The sequence below is a fragment of the Oncorhynchus keta genome, unplaced genomic scaffold (genome assembly GCF_023373465.1).
Source record: "Oncorhynchus keta strain PuntledgeMale-10-30-2019 unplaced genomic scaffold, Oket_V2 Un_scaffold_9243_pilon_pilon, whole genome shotgun sequence".
Taxonomy (NCBI): domain Eukaryota; kingdom Metazoa; phylum Chordata; class Actinopteri; order Salmoniformes; family Salmonidae; genus Oncorhynchus; species Oncorhynchus keta.
The window spans coordinates 310,852-333,522 of NW_026291013.1; the positions used below are offsets into that span (position 1 = coordinate 310,852).

Genomic DNA, 22,671 nt, shown 5'->3' on the forward strand with positions numbered 1-22,671 from the left:
ACAGTCAATAATACAGTACAAACAAGTCTATATACGATGTGAGCAAATGAGGTGAGAAGGGAGGTAAAGGCAAAAAAGGCCATGGTGGCAAAGTAAATACAATATAGCAAGTAAAACACTGGAATGGTAGTTTTGCAATGGAAGAATGTGCAAAGTAGAAATAAAAATAATGGGGTGCAAAGGAGCAAAATAAATAAATAAATTAAATACAGTTGGGAAAGAGGTAGTTGTTTGGGTTAAATTATAGGTGGGCTATGTACAGGTGCAGTAATCTGTGAGCTGCTCTGACAGCTGGTGCTGAAAGCTAGTGAGGGAGATAAGTGTTTCCAGTTTCAGAGATTTTTTCAGCCAGCCAGCCAGAGACATCTGTCCAGCCAGCCAGCCAGCCAGAGACATCCGTCCAGCCAGCCAGCCAGCCAGAGACATCCGTCCAGCCAGCCAGCCAGCCAGAGACATCCGTCCAGCCAGCCAGCCAGCCAGCCAGAGACATCCGTCCAGCCAGCCAGCCAGCCAGCCAGAGACATCCGTCCAGCCAGCCAGCCAGAGACATCCGTCCAGCCAGCCAGCCAGAGACATCCGTCCAGCCAGCCAATCCAGAGACGTCCGTCCAGCCAGCCAGCCAGAGACATCCGTCCAGCCAGCCAGCCAGAGACATCCGTCCAGCCAGCCAGCCAGAGACATCCGTCCAGCCAGCCAGAGACATCCGTCCAGCCAGCCAATCCAGAGACGTCCGTCCAGCCAGCCAGCCAGAGACATCCGTCCAGCCAGCCAGCCAGAGACATCCGTCCAGCCAGCCAGCCAGAGACATCCGTCCAGCCAGCCAGACAGAGACATCCGTCCAGCCAGCCAGACAGAGACATCCGTCCAGCCAGAGACATCCAGACAGAGACATGCGGACACGTCCTGACTCCCCACCACCCGAACACGTCCTCCCAACCCTAACACACTCACTCACCCCTACCTTGGATCCATCTACACTGATGATGCGGTAGCTGTTGCGTGTGGAGTCGTAGAAGTAGGAAACGGTGACTGCCTGTTTGCTGGCTGGGACCCAGTTCTTCTTGGTGGTCGGGTCAATCTGGAACACATGGGCCCTGGTGGTGAAGATTGGCTGCTCCCTGCACGGAACGAGGAAGAGACGGAGAGAGGGAAAGAGGAGGAGGAGAGAGAGGGGTGGAGGGGTGAGAGAGGGGGGGAGGAGAGAGGGAAAGAGGAAGAGGAGAGAGGGAAAGAGGAGGAGGAGAGAGAGAGAGGGAAAGAGGAGGAGGAGAGAGAGAGAGGGAAAGAGGAGGAGGAGAGAGAGAGAGGGAAAGAGGAGGAGGAGAGAGAGAGAGAGGGAAAGAGGAGGAGGAGAGAGAGAGAGGGAAAGAGGAGGAGGAGAGAGAGAGAGGGAAAGAGGAGGAGGAGAGAGAGAGAGAGGGAAAGAGGAGGAGGAGAGAGAGAGAGAGGGAAAGAGGAGGAGGAGAGAGAGAGAGAGGGAAAGAGGAGGAGGAGAGAGAGAGAGGGAAAGAGGAGGAGGAGCGAGAGGGGATGGGGGGGGGTGAGAGAGGGAGGGAGAGGGATGAGAAGGAGAAGATTAGGAGACGTTCTAGTAATTAATGGTTTGGAGTGTTAGAAACTCCCATGTATTCTATAGGTCAGTCTAAGAGCACATGCATTAGCCTGGAAATACTGAAAGTAACACAAGTCAAAAACACATAAGAACTAGATGTCAGCAGGTCAGGTTGTGTGGTGTGAGTTGAGTACTGGGAGAGATCCAGGTCAGTAGTTTAGCCTGCTGCAGCGTAACATATTCCTGTAGCAGTCACCTGGGATGCCAGATCCTCAGTTTCCCTCCCAGTGGAGAGCAGGTGTTAATGTAACACTAACCCTGGAAATCACCTGGCAACCCGCAGCCAATTAGCACTTTATCAGCTCAAGCCTCTCACAGGAGGGAAGGAAAACACACAGGCACTACACGAGCCCTGTCACGTTATAGGGAGAAGAAACACAGGCACTACACGAGCCCTGTCACGTTATAGGGAGAAGAAACACAGGCACTACACGAGCCCTGTCACGTTATAGGGAGAAGAAACACCACCACAGACACAGTCTCAGGTGCTCACAGGGTATCAGAGTCCTCCTGGTCAGCTGTTTTAGTACCCGGCTGCATTAAGACAAAGGCTGGTAATTGCCGAGGACATCGCGATTCCATGTCACCACCATACTTTAGGTGGGATTCCATATCACCACCATACTTTAGGTGTGATTCCATATCACCACCATACTTTAGGTGTGATTCCATATCACCACCATACTTTAGGTGGGATTCCAGATCACCACCATACTTTAGGTGTGATTCCATATCACCACCATACTTTAGGTGTGATTCCATATCACCACCATACTTTAGGTGTGATTCCATATCACCACCATACTTTAGGTGTGATTCCATATCACCACCATACTTTAGGTGTGATTCCATATCACCACCATACTTTAGGTGTGATTCCATATCACCACCATACTTTAGGTGTGATTCCAGATCACCACCATACTTTAGGTGTGATTCCATATCACCACCATACTTTAGGTGTGATTCCATATCACCACCATACTTTAGGTGTGATTCCAGATCACCACCATACTTTAGGTGTGATTCCAGATCACCACCATACTTTAGGTGTGATTCCATATCACCACCATACTTTAGGTGGATTCCATATCACCACCATACTTTAGGTGTGATTCCAGATCACCACCATACTTTAGGTGTGATTCCATATCACCACCATACTTTAGGTGGGATTCCATATCACCACCATACTTTAGGTGTGATTCCATATCACCACCATACTTTAGGTGTGATTCCAGATCACCACCATACTTTAGGTGTGATTCCAGATCACCACCATACTTTAGGTGGGATTCCAGATCACCACCATACTTTAGGTGGGATTCCAGATCACCACCATACTTTAGGTGGGATTCCAGATCACCACCATACTTTAGGTGTGATTCCAGATCACCACCATACTTTAGGTGTGATTCCAGATCACCACCATACTTTAGGTGTGATTCCATATCACCACCATACTTTAGGTGTGATTCCATATCACCACCATACTTTAGGTGTGATTCCATATCACCACCATACTTTAGGTGTGATTCCAGATCACCACCATACTTTAGGTGTGATTCCAGATCACCACCATACTTTAGGTGGGATTCCAGATCACCACCATACTTTAGGTGTGATTCCAGATCACCACCATACTTTAGGTGTGATTCCAGATCACCACCATACTTTAGGTGTGATTCCAGATCACCACCATACTTTAGGTGTGATTCCAGATCACCACCATACTTTAGGTGTGATTCCATATCACCACCATACTTTAGGTGTGATTCCATATCACCACCATACTTTAGGTGTGATTCCATATCACCACCATACTTTAGGTGTGATTCCAGATCACCACCATACTTTAGGTGTGATTCCAGATCACCACCATACTTTAGGTGTGATTCCAGATCACCACCATACTTTAGGTGCGATTCTCAACCAAGATTCTATTGTGATTTGATGTTCCACACATATTTCTCACTATATGTTGTAACTTTAATGTGTTACAGAGTTCATGTTTAAGTTAATTCTGCTGCAGAGAGAGGAGAGACATAAGAAAACTAAATGTTGATCAGACAGGGAAATGTTTTTAAAAAGTGTTGAAAACACATTGGCTCACTATTTAAAGATGGAGAACAAGCTATAGGATGAAACATACCCGTGTTTAGGTGCAGGGTAAGACTATCAGAGCTAGCTAACGCTACCTACTAAAAATACCACTCACACATATTCCAACCCCTTGACTTCTTCCACATTTTGTTACGTTACAGCTAAAATGGAAGGTGAACCTTCGCCTCAGTCTGAAGTCCTGAGGCTCTGGAGCAGGTTTCCATCAAGGATCTCTCTGTATTTTGCTCCGTTCATCTTTCCCTCCATCCTGACTAGTCTCCCAGTCCCTGCTGCTGAAAAACATCCCCATAGCATGACGCTGTCACCACCATGCTTCACTGTAGGGATGGTGCCAGGTTTCCTCCAGACGCTTGATATTCAGGCTAAAGAGTTCAATCGTGGTTTCATCAGACCAGAGAATCGTGTTCCTTTAGGTGCCTTTTGGCAAACTCCAAGCGGGCTGTCATGTGCCTTTTACTGAGGAGTGGCTTCCGTCTGGCTATAGTTAGTCGACCTCTACAGTCCAGCACAACAGAAAGGCTACAGTTAGTCGACATCTACAGTCCAGCTCAACAGAAGGGCTACAGTTAGTCGACTTATACAGTCCAGCTCAACAGAAGGGCTACAGTTAGTCGACCTAAATGTAAATGTACAGTCCAGCTCAACAGAAGGACTACAGTTAGTCGACCTACAGTCCAGCTCAACAGAGGGACTAGTTAGTCGACCTACAGTCCAGCTCAACAGAAGGGCTACAGTTAGTCGACCTCTACAGTCCAGCTCAACAGAAGGGCTACAGTTAGTCGACATACAGTCCAGCTCAACAGAAGGGCTACAGTTAGTCGACTTATACAGTCCAGCTCAACAGAAGGGCTACAGTTAGTCGACCTCTACAGTCCAGCACAACGGAAGGGCTACAGTTAGTCGACCTCTACAGTCCAGCTCAACAGAAGGGCTACAGTTAGTCGACCTCTACAGTCCAGCTCAACAGAAGGGCTACAGTTAGTCGACCTCTACAGTCCAGCTCAACAGAAGGGCTACAGTTAGTCGACCTCTACAGTCCAGCTCAACAGAAGGGCTACAGTTAGTCGACCTCTACAGTCCAGCTCAACAGAAGGGCTACAGTTAGTCGACCTCTACAGTCCAGCACAACAGAAGGACTACAGTTAGTCGACCTACAGTCCAGCTCAACATGGTGCACAAAATAACACACAACTCGTCGTGACCTTGACACGAATGGGGTACGGCAGCCGACGACCTTACAGAGTTCCACTTCTGAGAGAATGCCAAGAGTGTTATCAACGCAACGCTGTCATCCAGGCAAAGAAGAAGAATCTAAACTCTAAAATATATTTAGATTTGTTGACCACTTTTTTTGGTTACTACATGATTCCATATTATTTTTATTCATAGTGTTGTCGTCACTATTATTCTACAAAGTAGAAAATAGTAAAAATAAAGAAAACCCCTGGAATGAGTAGGTGTGTCCAAACTTTAGACCGGTACTGTAGGTATATAAACACTTTCTGTTGTTTTATAAATCCATATTTGGAGTCAAATATCGATATAATATCATCCAAAAATATCACGATATGTCTATCAACTCCACTCCCCCCCATCAATAATTAAGACGGTTTAAACCTCTGCAGCCCCCTGGTCCCTGTGTGTGCACTGTTGTCGTCTGGTGGACATCTGTTAGGAAGATTATCAACTGTGATTCTTGCATTTCGGACATCATCAAGGACGTAGGCAACAAGGACATAGGCAACAAGGACATAGGCAACAAGGACATAGGCAACAAGGACATAGGCAACAAGGACATAGGCAACAAGGACATAGGCAACAAGGACATAGGCAACAAGGACATAGGCAACAAGGACATAGGCAACAAGGACATAGGCAACAAGGACATAGGCAACAAGGACATAGGCAACAAGGACATAGGCAACAAGGACATAGGCAACAAGGACATAGGCAACAAGGACATAGGCAACAAGGACATAGGCAACAAGGACATAGGCAACAAGGACATAGGCAACAAGGACATAGGCAACAAGGACATAGGCAACAAGGACATAGGCAACAAGGACATAGGCAACAAGGACATAGGCAACAAGGACATAGGCAACAAGGACATAGGCAACAAGGACATAGGCAACAAGGACATAGGCAACAAGGACATAGGCAACAAGGACATAGGCAACAAGGACATAGGCAACAAGGACATAGGCAACAAGGACATAGGCAACAAGGACATAGGCAACAAGGACATAGGCAACAAGGACGTAGGCAACAAGGACATAGGCAACAAGGACATAGGCAAGGACATAGGACATAGGCAACAAGGAAGGCAACAAGGACATAGGCAAGGCAACAAGGACGTTAGGCAACAAGGACATAGGCAACAAGGCAACAAGGACATAGGCAACAAGGACGTAGGCAACAAGGACGTAGGCAACAAGGACGTAGGCAACAAGGACGTTGGCAACAAGGACGTTGGCAACAAGGACGTTGGCAACAAGGACGTTGGCAACAAGGACGTTGGCAACAAGGACGTTGGCAACAAGGACGTTGGCAACAAGGACGTTGGCAACAAGGACGTTGGCAACAAGGACGTAGGCAACAAGGACGTAGGCAACAAGGACGTTGGCAACAAGGACGTTGGCAACAAGGACGTAGGCAACAAGGACGTTGGCAACAAGGACGTTGGCAACAAGGACGTTGGCAACAAGGACGTTGGCAACAAGGACGTTGGCAACAAGGACGTAGGCAACAAGGACGTAGGCAACAAGGACGTAGGCAACAAGGACGTAGGCAACAAGGACGTAGGCAACAAGGACGTAGGCAACAAGGACGTAAGATTTACATGTAAAAGGCTACATATTCCACAGCCTATCAGAGGGGGGGAAAATGACTTTACATATTCCACAGCCTATCAGAGGGGGGAATGACTTTACATATTCCACAGCCTATCAGAGGGGGGATGACTTTACATATTCCACAGCCTATCAGAGGGGGGAAATGACTTTACATATTCCACAGCCTATCAGAGGGGGGGAAAATGACTTTGACATCAGTCGACTTTTCAAATCAATGTGAAAACGGGTATTAAATAGCATCTAGATGACCCAGATTGGATTATAATGAAGGATACAGCTTCAGGCATCTCTCCCAGCATGACTACTTTCCATTAGGACAAATTAACTCACAACCTCTCTGTTAGTCAGGAACCATTTGAACAACGACTAACATGAGGGACAATCACAGCGACACACACACACATTTAAAATGGCCTCTTAGATCGACCGTCTGTTCAAAATGTGGCCTGCCGGAGTAACACAGTCATCATTCCCAGGACTATATTAGGCCACATTAACTCAACCTCTGTTTTGGACAATCACACACACTTTTAAAATGCCTTCTTAGTACCACAGGCTTGCTCAACACTAGATGGGATGTTATAAAGGACTACAGGCTTGGTCAAGACTAGATGGGATGTTATAAAGGACTACAGGCTTGGTCAACACTAGATGTTATAAAGGACTACAGGCTTGGTCAACACTAGATGTTATAAAGGACTACAGGCTTGGTCAACACTAGATGTTATAAAGGACTACAGGCTTGGTCAACACTAGATGTTATAAAGGACTACAGGCTTGGTCAACACTAGATGTTATAAAGGACTACAGGCTTGGTCAACACTAGATGTTATAAAGGACTACAGGCTTGGTCAACACTAGATGGGATGTTATAAAGGACTACAGGCTTGGTCAACACTAGATGTTATAAAGGACTACAGGCTTGGTCAACACTAGATGTTATAAAGGACTACAGGCTTGGTCAACACTAGATGGGATGTTATAAAGGACTACAGGCTTGGTCAACACTAGATGTTATAAAGGACTACAGGCTTGGTCAACACTAGATGTTATAAAGGACTACAGGCTTGGTCAACACTAGATGTTATAAAGGACTACAGGCTTGGTCAACACTAGATGTTATAAAGGACTACAGGCTTGGTCAACACTAGATGTTATAAAGGACTACAGGCTTGGTCAACACTAGATGTTATAAAGGACTACAGGCTTGGTCAACACTAGATGTTATAAAGGACTACAGGCTTGGTCAACACTAGATGTTATAAAGGACTACAGGCTTGGTCAACACTAGATGTTATAAAGGACTACAGGCTTGGTCAACACTAGATGTTATAAAGGACTACAGGCTTGGTCAACACTAGATGTTATAAAGGACTACAGGCTTGGTCAACACTAGATGTTATAAAGGACTACAGGCTTGGTCAACACTAGATGTTATAAAGGACTACAGGCTTGGTCAACACTAGATGTTATAAAGGACTACAGGCTTGGTCAACACTAGATGTTATAAAGGACAAAGTGGCAGTAAATTGACAATATCATTGAAACAGATATGAGTCATTTCCTGTCTGTCAGAGTGAGCTGGAGACAGCCAATAGGATCTACCTCCTGGCAGACAGACCAGTCTCTTCTCTTCTTCTCTCCTCCTGTCCCATTCTCAGAGGGCTCTGTATGAGTGTGTGGGTGGGGGGGAAGGGGGTGGGGGTGGGGGGTGTTGACACACTCATGCAGAAAGCAAGATGTGTGTGGGTGTGGCCACGCTCCCATCTCCCAGTAGACAGTCAGTGTTCAGTAAACACACAGGCTGAACACGCAGTGCAGAGTCAGTCAGTCAGCCAGTCAGTCAGTCAGTCAGTCAGTCAGCCAGCCAGTCAGTCAGTCAGTCAGTCAGTCAGTCAGTCAGTCAGCCAGCCAGCCAGTCAGTCAGTCAGTCAGTCAGTCAGTCAGTCAGCCAGTCAGTCAGTCAGTCAGTCAGCCAGTCAGTCAGCCAGCCAGTCAGCCAGCCAGTCAGCCAGCCAGCCAGTCAGTCAGTCAGTCAGCCAGTCAGCCAGTCAGCCAGTCAGCCAGCCAGTCAGTCAGTCAGCCAGCCAGTCAGTCAGTCAGCCAGTCAGCCAGTCAGCCAGTCAGCCAGTCAGTCAGCCAGTCAGCCAGTCAGCCAGTCAGTCAGCCAGTCAGCCAGTCAGCCAGTCAGTCAGCCAGCCAGTCAGTCAGCCAGCCAGCCAGCCAGCCAATCCTCACCTGGTCCTGCCACAATACAACACCACCTTTCCATCCCTTCCTGTTACCACACTTTCTGTGGTTATATTTACATACTTGATTTAAAAAAAAATCAAACCAGGAAATCAAACCAATGTAAAATGCAGCATGTGATTGTAGTGTGGTTGTGTGTGTGTGGAACCTGTAGGACTCCGTGTGGGAGAGAGTGCACACACACACACACACACACACACAATTTCATTCTATTTCAGCACAGCTTTATTGATAAGTACCCAGAGGGCGATAGGCATCGCTCCACAGGGCAGCAGAGATGTTTTCATATTCCATCCCTACTAAGGTATCCTAACGGGACATAGATCTATCCGAACAGGACATATATCTATACTAGCAGGTATCCTAACAGGACATAGATCTATACTAGGAGGACATAGATCTATACTAGGAGGTATCCTAACAGGACATAGATCTATCCGAACAGGACATATATCTATACTAGCAGGTATCCTAGCAGGACATAGATCTATACTAGGAGGACATAGATCTATACTAGGAGGTATCCTAACAGGACATAGATCTATCCTAACAGGACATATATCTATACTAGGAGGTATCCTAACAGGACATAGATCTATACTAGGAGGTATCCTAACAGGACATAGATCTATACTAGGAGGTATCCTAACAGGACATAGATCTATACTAGGAGGACATAGATCTATACTAGGAGGTATCCTAACAGGACATAGATCTATACTAGGAGGACATAGATCTATACTAGGAGGTATCCTAACAGGACATAGATCTATCCGAACAGGACATATATCTATCCTAGCAGGACATAGATCTATACTAGGAGGACATATATCTATACTAGCAGGTATCCTAACAGGACATAGATCTATACTAGGAGGACATAGATCTATACTAGGAGGTATCCTAACAGGACATAGATCTATACTAGGAGGTATCCTAGCAGGACATAGATCTATACTAGGAGGTATCCTAACAGGACATAGATCTATCCGAACAGGACATATATCTATACTAGGAGGTATCCTAACAGGACATAGATCTATACTAGGAGGACATAGATCTATACTAGGAGGTATCCTAACAGGACATAGATCTATACTAGGAGGACATAGATCTATACTAGGAGGTATCCTAACAGGACATAGATCTATCCGAACAGGACATATATCTATCCTAGCAGGACATAGATCTATACTAGGAGGACATAGATCTATACTAGGAGGTATCCTAACAGGACATAGATCTATACTAGGAGGTATCCTAGCAGGACATAGATCTATACTAGGAGGTATCCTAGAGGACATAGATCTATCCGAACAGGACATATATCTATACTAGGAGGTATCCTAGCAGGACATAGATCTATACTAGGAGAACAGGGCTCCGGGCAGCCGGCGGAAATGGAGGAAAACTCGCCTCCCTGCGGACCTGGCATCCTTTCACTCCCTCCTCTCTACATTTTCCTCCTCTGTCTCTGCTGCTAAAGCCACTTTCTACCATTCTAAATTCCAAGCATCTGCCTCTAACCCTAGGAAGCTCTTTGCCACCTTCTCCTCCCTCCTGAATCCTCCCCCCTCCTCCTCTCTGCAGATGACTTCGTCATTGAAAAGAAGGTCGATGACATCCGATCCTCGTTTGCTAAGTCAAACGACACCGCTGGTTCTGCTCACACTGCCCTACCCTATGCTCTGACCTCTTTCTCCCCTCTCTCTCCAGATGAAAGCGTCTTGTGACGGCCGGTACCTGCCCGCTTGACCCTATCCCCTCCTCTCTTCTCCAGACCATTTCCGGAGACCTTCTCCCTTACCTCACCTCGCTCATCAACTCATCCCTGACCGCTGGCTACGTCCCTCCCGTCTTCAAGAGAGCGAGAGTTGCACCCCTTCTGAAAAAACCTACACTCGATCCCTCCGATGTCAACAACTACAGACCAGTATCCCTTCTCTCTTTTCTCTCCAAAACTCTTGAGCGTGCCGTCCTTGGCCAGCTCTACCGCTATCTCTCTCAGAATGACCTTCTTGATCCAAATCAGTCAGGTTTCAAGACTAGTCATTCAACTGAGACTGCTCTTCTCTGTATCACGGAGGCGCTCCGCACTGCTAAAGCTAACTCTCTCTCCTCTGCTCTCATCCTTCTAGACCTATCGGCTGCCTTCGATACTGTGAACCATCAGATCCTCCTCTCCACCCTCTCCGAGTTGGGCATCTCCGGCGCGGCCCACGCTTGGATTGCGTCCTACCTGACAGGTCGCTCCTACCAGGTGGCGTGGCGAGAATCTGTCTCCTCACCACGCGCTCTCACCACTGGTGTCCCCCAGGGCTCTGTTCTAGGCCCTCTCTTATTCTCGCTATACACCAAGTCACTTGGCTCTGTCATAACCTCACATGGTCTCTCCTATCATTGCTATGCAGACGACACACAATTAATCTTCTCCTTTCCCCTTCTGATGACCAGGTGGCGAATCGCATCTCTGCATGTCTGGCAGACATATCAGTGTGGATGACGGATCACCACCTCAAGCTGAACCTCAGCAAGACGGAGCTCCTCTTCCTCCCGGGGAAGGACTGCCCGTTCCATCATCTCGCCATCACGGTTGACAACTCCATTGTGTCCTCCTCCCAGAGCGCTAAGAACCTTGGCGTGATCCTGGACAACACCCTGACGTTCTCAACTAACATCAAGGCGGTGTCCCGTTCCTGTAGGTTCATGCTCTACAACATCCGCAGAGGACCCTGCCTCACACAGGAAGCGGCGCAGGTCCTAATCCAGGCACTTGTCATCTCCCGTCTTGATTACTGCAACTCGCTGTTGGCTGGGCTCCTGCCTGTGCCATTAAACCCCTACAACTCATCCAGAACGCCGCAGCCCGTCTGGTGTTCAACCTTCCCAAGTTCTCTCACGTCACCCCGCTCCTCCGCTCTCTCCACTGGCTTCCAGTTGAAGCTCGCATCCGCTACAAGACCATGGTGCTCGACGGAGCTGTGAGGGGAACGGCACCTCAGTACCTCCAGGCTCTGATCAGGCCCTACACCCAAACAAGGGCACTGCGTTCATCCACCTCTGGCCTGCTCGCCTCCCTACCCTGAGGCAGTACAGTTCCCGCTCAGCCCAGTCAAAACTGTTCGCTGCTCTGGCCCCCAATGGTGGAACAAACTCCCTCACGACGCCAGGACAGCGGAGTCAATCACCACCTTCCGGAGACACCTGAAACCCCACCTCTTCAAGGAATACCTAGGATAGGGTAAGTAAGGGTAAGTAATCCTTCTCACCCCCTCCCCCAACAAGATTTAGATGCAAGTGGCTGTTCCACTGGTTGTCATAGGTGTTTGCACCAATTTGTAAGTCGCTCTGGATAAGAGCGTCTGCTAAATGACTTAAATGTAATGTAAATGTAATGTATCCTAGCAGGACATAGATCTATACTAGGAGGTATCCTAACAGGACATAGATCTATACTAGCAGGTATCCTAGCAGGACATAGATCTATACTAGGAGGACATAGATCTATACTAGGAGGTATCCTAACAGGACATAGATCTATACTAGGAGGTATCCTAGCAGGACATAGATCTATACTAGGAGGTATCCTAGCAGGACATAGATCTATACTAGGAGGTATCCTAACAGGACATAGATCTATACTAGGAGGTATCCTAGCAGGACATAGATCTATACTAGGAGGTATCCTAGCAGGACATAGATCTATACTAGGAGGTATCCTAGCAGGACATAGATCTATACTAGGAGGTATCCTAGCAGGACATAGATCTATACTAGGAGGTATCCTAACAGGACATAGATCTATACTAGGAGGTATCCTAACAGGACATAGATCTATACTAGCAGGTATCCTAACAGGACATAGATCTATCCGAACAGGACATATATCTATACTAGGAGGTATCCTAGCAGGACATAGATCTATACTAGGAGGACATAGATCTATACTAGGAGGTATCCTAACAGGACATAGATCTATACTAGGAGGTATCCTAGCAGGTCATAGATCTATACTAGCAGGTATCCTAACAGGACAAAGATCTGTACTAGGAGGTATCCTAGCAGGACATAGATCTATACTAGGAGGTATCCTAGCAGGACAAAAATCACTAGGAGGACATCTATACTAGGAGGTATCCTAGCAGGACATAGATCTATACTAGGAGGACATAGATCTATCCTAGGAGGTATCCAATCAGGACATAGATCTATACTAGGAGGACATAGATCTATCCTAGGAGGTATCCAATCAGGACATAGATCTATACTAGGAGGACATAGATCTATACTAGGAGGTATCCTAGTAGGACATAGATCTATACTAGGAGGACATAGATCTATCCTAGGAGGTATCCTAGCAGGACATAGATCTATACTAGGAGGACATAGATCCATCCTAGCAGGACATAGGTCTATACTAGGAGGTATCCTAGTAGGTCATAGATCTATACTAGGAGGTATGATAACGTTCCATTTACTCCATTATAATGAGCCTGTCCTCCTACCAGCCTCCTCGTGTGTGTGTGTGTGTGTGTGTGTGTGTGTGTGTGTGTGTGTGTGTGGTGTGTGTGTGTGTGTGTGTGTGTGTGTGTGTGTGTGTGTGTGTGTGTGTGTGTGTGTGTGTGTGTGTGTGTGTGTGTGTGTGTGTGTGTGTGTGTGTGTGTGTGTGTGTGTGTGTGTGTGTCTGTGTTTGTTTGTTTGTTTGTTTGTTTGTTTATCCAAGCAGGGAATGTCCAGAAGCCAGTAGGAGTGAACTCTTCTGTTCCTTATAATGTGTAACAGTAGGAAGCTAATGCTGCTGTTAGTTGAGGGCATACTCATGGCTTTGATCTGCCTCCCAGCGATATGGAACGTTCTGGGTGTGTGTCTGTTCCTCACAGCGTTCTGGGTGTGTGAGAGAGAGTGTGTTCTATCTATCTAGCGTACAGTGCTGATTATGTGTGTCTGTAGCTCACAGTGTTCTGTGTGTGTGTGTGTGTGTGGAGAGAGAGAGTGTGTTCTGTCTATGGCTCTAGCGTACAGTGCTGATTATGTGTGTGTGTGTGTGAGAGAGAGAGTGTGTTCTGTCTATGGCTCTAGCGTACAGTGCTGATTATGTCTGTTCCTCAGTAGGTCAGCAGAGGGCTGATTATGTCTGTTCCTCACAGCAGAGGGCTGATTATGTCTGTTCCTCACAGCAGAGGGCTGATTATGTCTGTTCCTCACAGCAGAGGGCTGATTATGTCTGTTCCTCAGCAGAGCTGATTATGTCTGTTCCTCACAGAAGAGGGCTGATTATGTCTGTTCCTCACAGCAGAGGGCTGATTATGTCTGTTCCTCACAGCAGAGGGCTGATTATGTCTGTTCCTCACAGCAGAGGGCTGATTATGTCTGTTCCTCACAGCAGAGGGCTGATTATGTCTGTTCCTCACAGCAGAGGGCTGATTATGTCTGTTCCTCACAGCAGAGGGCTGATTATGTCTGTTCCTCACAGCAGAGGGCTGATTATGTCTGTTCCTCACAGCAGAGGGCTGATTATGTCTGTTCCTCACAGCAGAGGGCTGATTATGTCTGTTCCTCACAGCAGAGGGCTGATTATGTCTGTTCCTCACAGCAGAGGGCTGATTATGTCTGTTCCTCACAGCAGAGGGCTGATTATGTCTGTTCCTCACAGCAGAGGGCTGATTATGTCTGTTCCTCAGCAGCAGAGCAGAGGGCTGATTATGTCTGTTCCTCACAGCAGAGGGCTGATTATGTCTGTTCCTCACAGCAGAGGGCTGATTATGTCTGTTCCTCACAGCAGAGGGCTGATTATGTCTGTTCCTCACAGCAGAGGGCTGATTATGTCTGTTCCTCACAGCAGAGGGCTGATTATGTCTGTTCCTCACAGCAGAGGGCTGATTATGTCTGTTCCTCACAGCAGAGGGCTGATTATGTCTGTTCCTCACAGCAGAGGGCTGATTATGTCTGTTCCTCACAGCAGAGGGCTGATTATGTCTGTTCCTCACAGCAGAGGGCTGATTATGTCTGTTCCTCACAGCAGAGGGCTGAGCAGTGAAAACATTCTTAGGTAAAGATGAAAGAGAAGAATTAGACATCTTATTAAACTTTCATGATCTGGTCTCTGACAAATCAGTGTGGAAACCCTGCTCCTCCTCTTAAAACACACACACACACAGTTCCTGTTCATACACACGCTCACAGATGCACCGCACACACACCTCTCATGTTAGATCTGTCAAGCATGCACACTTCCTCACGTTCACACACTACAGTACTCACACACCCTTCACACACTACAGTACTCACACCCTTCACACTAAATCTGCCAACAGCCGGTTCAGAGAATAGCAGTTCAGTTGGCTGGATTAATGCATCACTGAATCTCTCCTCATCCTCTTCCCTACGCCCCCTCTACCTCTCGCCCCCTCTTCCCTCTTCCTCTCACCCCCTCTTCCTCTCCCCACCCCTCTCTTCCTCTCCCCCTCTTCTTCTCGCCCCCTCTTCCCTCTTCCTCGCGCCCCCGCTACCTCTTCCCCCTCTTCCCTCTTCCTCTCGCCCCTTCTTCCCCCTTCCCTCTTCCCCTCCTCCCCCCGCCCCCTCTTCCCTCTTCCTCTCGCCCCCTCTTCCCCTCTCGCCCCCCCTCTCCCCCTCTTCCCTCTTCCTCTCGCCCCCCCCTCTTCCTCTCGCCCCTCTTCCCCCCTCTTCCTCTCGCCCCCTATTCCCTCTTCCTCCCCCTCTTCCCCTTCTCGCCCCCGCTACATCTCGCCCCCTCTTCCCTCTTCCTCTTGCCCCTCTTCCTCTCATCTCGCCCCCTCTTCCCTCTTCTTCTTGCCCCCTCTACATCTCGCCCCCTTCCTTCCCTTCCTTCACCCCCCTCTCTCCCCCCCCTCTTCTTCCTCTCGCCCCCTACTTCGCCCCTCTTCCTCTTCCTCGCCCCCTCTTCCTCTCGCCCAGTTCTTCTTCCTCTCACCCCCAGTTCTTGTCTACTGAACATTAAAGGTGAATACACAAAGTTCTAGAGCAACTGCAGTCAGACGCTAGGACAGACAGACGCTAGGACAGTCAGACGCTAGGACAGACAGACGCTAGGACAGACAGACGCTAGGACAGACAGACGCTAGGACAGACAGACGCTAGGACAGTCAGACGCTAGGACAGACAGACGCTAGGACAGACAGACGCTAGGACAGACAGACGCTAGGACAGACAGACGCTAGGACAGGCTAGGACAGACAGACGCTAGGACAGACAGACAGACGCTAGGACAGACGGTACGCTAGGACAGACAGACGCTAGGACAGACAGACGCTAGGACAGACAGACGCTAGAACAGACAGACGCTAGAACAGACAGACGCTAGGACAGACAGACGCTAGGACAGACGGTCCGCTAGGACAGACAGACGCTAGGACAGACAGACGCTAGGACAGACAGACGCTAGGACAGACAGACGCTAGGACAGACGCTAGGACAGACGGACGCTCGGACAGACGCTAGGACAGACAGACGCACCGCTAGGACAGACGCTAGGACAGACGGACGCTAGGACAGACACTAGGACAGACGGACGCTCGGACAGACGCTAGGATAGACAGACGCACCGCTAGGACAGACGCTAGGATAGACAGACGCACCGCTAGGACAGACGCTAGGACAGACGCACCGCTAGGACAGACGGACCGCTAGGACAGACGGACCGCTAGGACAGAAGGATGGACACTAGGACAGACAGACGGACACTAGGACAGACAGACGCTAGGACAGACGGACCGCTAGGACAGACGGACCGCTAGGACAGACGGACCTCTAGGACAGACGGACCTCTAGGACAGACGGATGGACACTAGGACAGACGGATCTCTAGGACAGACGGACCGCTGGGACAGACGGACCGCTAGGACAGACGGATGGACACTAGGACAGACGGACCGCTAGGACAGACGGACGGACACTAGGACGGACAGCAATGGGCCATTGAGCTAATAATGTCATCAGGATTATTGTCCTCAAAGAAATTAAATCCTTCCTAATAAATTCACTGTCCCGATAATCCTAATCTGAACTGTAATCTGCTTGGAAAAATACCCTTTATGCAGATCACTGTTGTGCTGTTTTCAACAGGGGCGGACGCACAGACACAGAAAGACCTGACCTTTTGAACAAGATGGTGCTGACAGACACAGAAAGACCTGACCTTTTGAACAAGATGGCGCTGACAGACACAGAAAGACCTGACCTTTTGAACAAGATGGCGCTGACAGACACAGAAAGACCTGACCTTTTGAACAAGATGGCGCTGACAGACACAGAAAGACCTGACCTTTTGAACAAGATGGCGCTGACAGACACAGAAAGACCTGACCTTTTGAACAAGATGTCGCTGACAGACACAGAAAGACCTGACCTTTTGAACAAGATGGCGCTGACAGACACAGAAAGACCTGACCTTTTGAACAGACGCTGACAGACCTGACCTTTTGAACAAGATGGCGCTGACAGACACAGAAAGACCTGACCTTTTGAACAGGATGGCGCTGGCAGACACAGAAAGACCTGACCTTTTGAACAAGATGGCGCTGGCAGACACAGAAAGACCTGACCTTTTGAACAAGATGGCGCTGACAGACACAGAAAGACCTGACCTTTTGAACAAGATGTCGCTGACAGTCTCCCTGTTTCTATCTCCTAGCCAACTACCTAGAAGCATTTCTCTGCACCTGCTGTAACATCTGATAGACAGTGTACACAACCAATACACTTTGATTTAGCATTCAGTCTGGCTGGACCCAGATATAGCACACACACAACCTTTCACATTATCTCTGTCGGGAGCCAACTATAATAGATATTACATCTGTCTGTACACACACACACACACACAAGCACACAAACTTTTGAACACAGACACAACACACAACACAGAGCAGACATGGACAATAAGACACACAGTAGTCACAACACACACACACACACACACACACACACACAGAACACAGACTGACCGTTTTGAACAACATCAAAAACACAGAGCAGACACTAGAAAGACCTGACTGTCTTTAGTCTTCAACACAGCCAGAACACATCAGTCAGCTGGGCTGAGAACACAGTAACAATAGACCTGTCAGTCTCTCCTCTAGAGAACCATGGTCTGTCTGTCTGTCCTCTAGAGAACCAGGTCTGTCTGTCTGTCTGTCCTCTAGAGAACCAGGATGTCTGTCTGTCTGTCCTCTAGAGAACCAGGTCTGTCTGTCTGTCCTCTAGAGAACCAAGTCTGTCTGTCCTGTCTGTCCTCTAGAGAACCAGGTCTGTCTGTCTGTCCTCTAGAGAACCAGGTCTGTCGTCTGTCCTCTAGAGAACCAGTCTGTCTGTCTGTCTGTCCTCTAGAGAACCAAGTCTGTCCCTCTGTCCTCTAGAGAACCAGACTGAGACACTGTCCTGACCTGTCTGTTCTGAAGAAGCAGTCTGTCTGTCTGTCTGTCCCCAGAGAACCAGGTCTGTCTGTCCTCCAGAGAACCAGGTCTGTCTGTCCGTCTGACAGACCAGTCTGTCTGTCCTGTCTGTTTGAACCAGGTCTGTCTGTCTGTCCCTCTGTCCTCTAGAGAACCAGGTCCCCACTGTCTGTCTGTCCTGTCCCCACTGCCTGTCCCCACTGTCTGTCCCCACTGTGCCTGTCCCCACTGCCTGTCCCCACTGTGCCTGTCCCCACTGTCTGTCCCCAGTGTCTGTCCCCCTGTCTGTCTGTCTGTCCCCAGAGAACCACTGTGGACTGCCTGACACTGTGCCTGTCCCCACTGTGCCTGTCCCCACTGCCTGTCCCCACTGTGCCTGTCCCCTACTGTCTGTCCCCACTTGCCTGTCCCCACTGTGCCTGTCCCCACTGTGCCTGTCCCCACTGCCTGTCCCCACTGTGCCTGTCCCCACTGTGCCTGTCCCCACTATCTGTCCCCCTGTCTGTCCCCCCCACTGCCAACTGTCCCCAGATACTGTGCCTGTCCCCACTGCCTGTCCCCACTGCCTGTCCCCACTGCCTGTCCCCACTGTGCCTGTCCCCACTGTGCCTGTCCCTGTGCCTGTCCCAACACTGTGCCTGTCCCCACTGTGCCTGTCCCCACTGTGCCTGTCCCCACTGTGCCTGTCCCCACTGTGCCTGTCCCCACTGTGCCTGTCCCTACTGTGCCTGTCCCCACTGCCTGTCCCCACTGTGCCTGTCCCCACTGTGCCTGTCCCCACTGTGCCTGTCCCCACTGCCTGTCCCCACTGTGCCTGTCCCCACTGTGCCTGTGCCTGTCCCCACTGTGCCTGTCCCCACCTGTCCCCACTGTGCCTGTCCCCACTGTGCCTGTCCCCACTGTCTGCCTGTCTGTCCCCACTGTCCCCACTGCCTGTCCCCACTGTCTGTCCCCACTGCCTGTCCCCACTGTGCCTGTCCCCACTGCCTGTCCCCACTGCCTGTCCCCACTGTGCCTGTCCCCACTGCCTGTCCCCACTGCCTGTCCCCACTGTCTGTCCCCACTGTCCATTTGTCTGGTTTCTCTGTATGTCCAGACACTATTTCTTGACCTTAACACTGAAAGACCATGTAACTTGCTCTGTTAATGTGATCCGGAGGTTCCGTACGAACGGGGTGACGCAATAGCAGAGCCTCCAGATGCTAAAATCAAGCTCACCACGCACCTCCCAAATTGCGTAGCAATGCGGAGGGCTCCGTATCAGGGTTTATGTCAGGAAAATGTGGAGCCGGACATTTCACCAGCAACATTTTACATTCACCGGACCCATATGCATTGGGTGATCAGGGCGTCCACCCACAGTGCTCAGAAATCACATTTAGATGAAGGTCATTCATATTAACAGAACATGCAAGTCGAGGACACATCGATGTGTGGTGCTTCTCACTGAATTCTGATGTGCACTTTGAACATGTTCAGAATAACTGTCCACATGGACTTTTTCTCAGTCAACAAAACGAGTAACGGACAGCTAAATCACTAGCCTATGTCAATATACTATAGTAGAAATGTTTAACTATTCTATTGGTCAGGTTGTCGAGAAATACATAGCCCATTTACAAAACAGACTCTGGGACAGTTGTGGGACGATAGATCCCAGATTCATACAACCAGTAAGGCCTGGGATACATAAAACAACCAGTAAGGCCTGGGATACATAAAACAACCAGTAAGGCCTGGGATACATAAAACAACCAGTAAGGCCTGGGATACATAAAACAACCAGTAAGGCCTGGGATACATAAACAACCAGTAAGGCCTGGGATACATAAAACAACCAGTAAGGCCTGGGATACATAATACAACCAGTAAGGCCTGGGATACATAAACAACCAGTAAGGCCTGGGATACATAAAAAAACAACCAGGAAACAACCAGGCCTGGGATACATAAAACAACCAGTAAGGCCTGGGATACATAAAACAACCAGGCCTGGGATAATAAAACAACCCTGGGATACATAAAACAACCAGTAAGGCCTGGGATACATAAAACAACCAGTAAGGCCTGGGATACATAAAACAACCAGTAAGGCCTGGGATACATAAAACAACCAGTAAGGCCTGGGATACATAAAACAACCAGTAAGGCCTGGGATACATAAAACAACCAGTAAGGCCTGGGATACATAAAACAACCAGTAAGGCCTGGGATACATAAAACAACCAGTAAGGCCTGGGATACATAAAACAACCAGTAAGGCCTGGGATACATAAAACAACCAGTAAGGCCTGGGATACATAAAACAACCAGTAAGGCCTGGGATACATAAAACAACCAGTAAGGCCTGGGATACATAAAACAACCAGTAAGGCCTGGGATACATAAAACAACCAGTAAGGCCTGGGATACATAAACAACCAGTAAGGCCTGGGATACATAAAACAACCAGTAAGGCCTGGGATACATAAAACAACCAGTAAGGCCTGGGATACATAAAACAACCAGTAAGGCCTGGGATACATAAAACAACCAGTAAGGCCTGGGATACATAAAACAACCAGTAAGGCCTGGGATACATAAAACAACCAGTAAGGCCTGGGATACATAAAAACCAACCAGTAAGGCCTGGGATACATAAAACAACCAGTAAGGCCTGGGATACATAAAACAACCAGTAAGGCCTGGGATACATAAAACAACCAGTAAGGCCTGGGATACATAAAACAACCAGTAAGGCCTGGGATACATAATACAACCAGTAAGGCCTGGGATACATAAAACAACCAGTAAGGCCTGGGATACATAAAACAACCAGTAAGGCCTGGGATACATAAAACAACCAGTAAGGCCTGGGATACATAAAACAACCAGTAAGGCCTGGGATACATAAAACAACCAGTAAGGCCTGGGATACATAAAACAACCAGTAAGGCCTGGGATACATAAAACAACCAGTAAGGCCTGGGATACATAAAACAACCAGTAAGGCCTGGGATACATAAAACAACCAGTAAGGCCTGGGATACATAAAACAACCAGTAAGGCCTGGGATACATAAAACAACCAGTAAGGCCTGGGATACATAAAACCACCAGTAAGGCCTGGGATACATAAAACAACCAGTAAGGCCTGGGATACATAAAACAACCAGTAAGGCCTGGGATACATAAAACAACCAGTAAGGCCTGGGATACATAAAACAACCAGTAAGGCCTGGGATACATAAAACAACCAGTAAGGCCTGGGATACATAAAACAACCAGTAAGGCCTGGGATACATAAAACAACCAGTAAGGCCTGGGATACATAAAACAACCAGTAAGGCCTGGGATACATAAAACAACCAGTAAGGCCTGGGATACATAAAACAACCAGTAAGGCCTGGGATACATAAAACAACCAGTAAGGCCTGGGATACATAAACCACCAGTAAGGCCTGGGATACATAAAACAACCAGTAAGGCCTGGGATACATAAAACAACCAGTAAGGCCTGGGATACATAAAACAACCAGTAAGGCCTGGGATACATAAAACAACCAGTAAGGCCTGGGATACCAAACAACCAGTAAGGCCTGGGATACATAAAACAACCAGTAAGGCCTGGGATACATAAAACAACCAGTAAGGCCTGGGATACATAAAACAACCAGTAAGGCCTGGGATACATAAAACAGTAAGGCCTGGGATACCAGTAAGGCAGTAAGGCCTGGGATACATAAAACAACCAGTAAGGGGATACAGGAAACAACAGTAGGCCAAACAACCAGTAAGGCACAAGGGAGTAGGCCCGCATAAAAAACAGTAAGGCCTGGGGCCCAGTAAGGCCTGGGATACATAAAACAACCAAACAAGGCCCAGTAAGGCCTGGGATACATAAAACAACCACATAAAACAACCAGTAAGGCCTGGGATACATAAAACAACCAGTAAGGCCTGGGATACACACAACCAGTAAGGCCTGGGATAAGGCAGTAGGCCTGGGCAAAAGGCAGTAGGCCGCACAAGGCAGAAGGCCGCACAAAAAGTTGCCGCAAAAGGCAGTAGGCCACATTATAAGGCAGTAAGGCCTGGGATACATAAAGGCCGCACAAGGCAGTAGGCCGCACAAGGCAGTAGGCCGCACAAGGCAGTAGGCCGCACAAGGCAGTAGGCCGCACAAGGCAGTAGGCCGCACAAGGCAGTAGGCCGCACAAGGCAGTAGGCCGCACAAGGCAGTAGGCCGCACAAGGCAGTAGGCCGCACAAGGCAGTAGGCCGCACAAGGCAGTAGGCCGCACAAGGCAGTAGGCCGCACAAGGCAGTAGGCCGCACAAGGCAGTAGGCCGCACAAGGCAGTAGGCCACACAAGGCAGTAGGTTGCACTAGGCCACACAAGGCAGTAGGCCACACAAGCCA

General features: G+C 48.6%; 2 protein-coding genes across 3 annotated transcripts in view; one reads left to right on the forward strand and one right to left on the reverse strand.

Moving 5' to 3' along the window:
- homer2 (homer scaffold protein 2) overlaps nucleotides 1-1,118 on the reverse strand; it is a 113,119-nt gene extending 112,001 nt beyond the window's left edge. Inside the window, exon 1 of one of the 2 annotated variants that reach the window (XM_052517656.1) lies at nucleotides 962-1,118. The gene's annotated coding sequence lies outside the window, so the exon portion shown is untranslated. Of the gene's footprint in view, nucleotides 1-955 lie in introns of both variants that reach the window. The other variant, XM_052517657.1, reaches the window with a different exon arrangement.
- Nucleotides 1,119-4,948: 3,830 nt separating this feature from the next.
- LOC127929621 (uncharacterized PPE family protein PPE62-like) lies at nucleotides 4,949-13,588 on the forward strand. Its single transcript, XM_052517649.1, has 3 exons — nucleotides 4,949-4,953; nucleotides 5,412-6,567; nucleotides 13,568-13,588. Exons 1-3 carry the CDS (start codon nucleotides 4,949-4,951, stop codon nucleotides 13,586-13,588), a joined length of 1,182 nt encoding a protein of 393 aa, XP_052373609.1.
- Nucleotides 13,589-22,671: the final 9,083 nt, after the last annotated feature.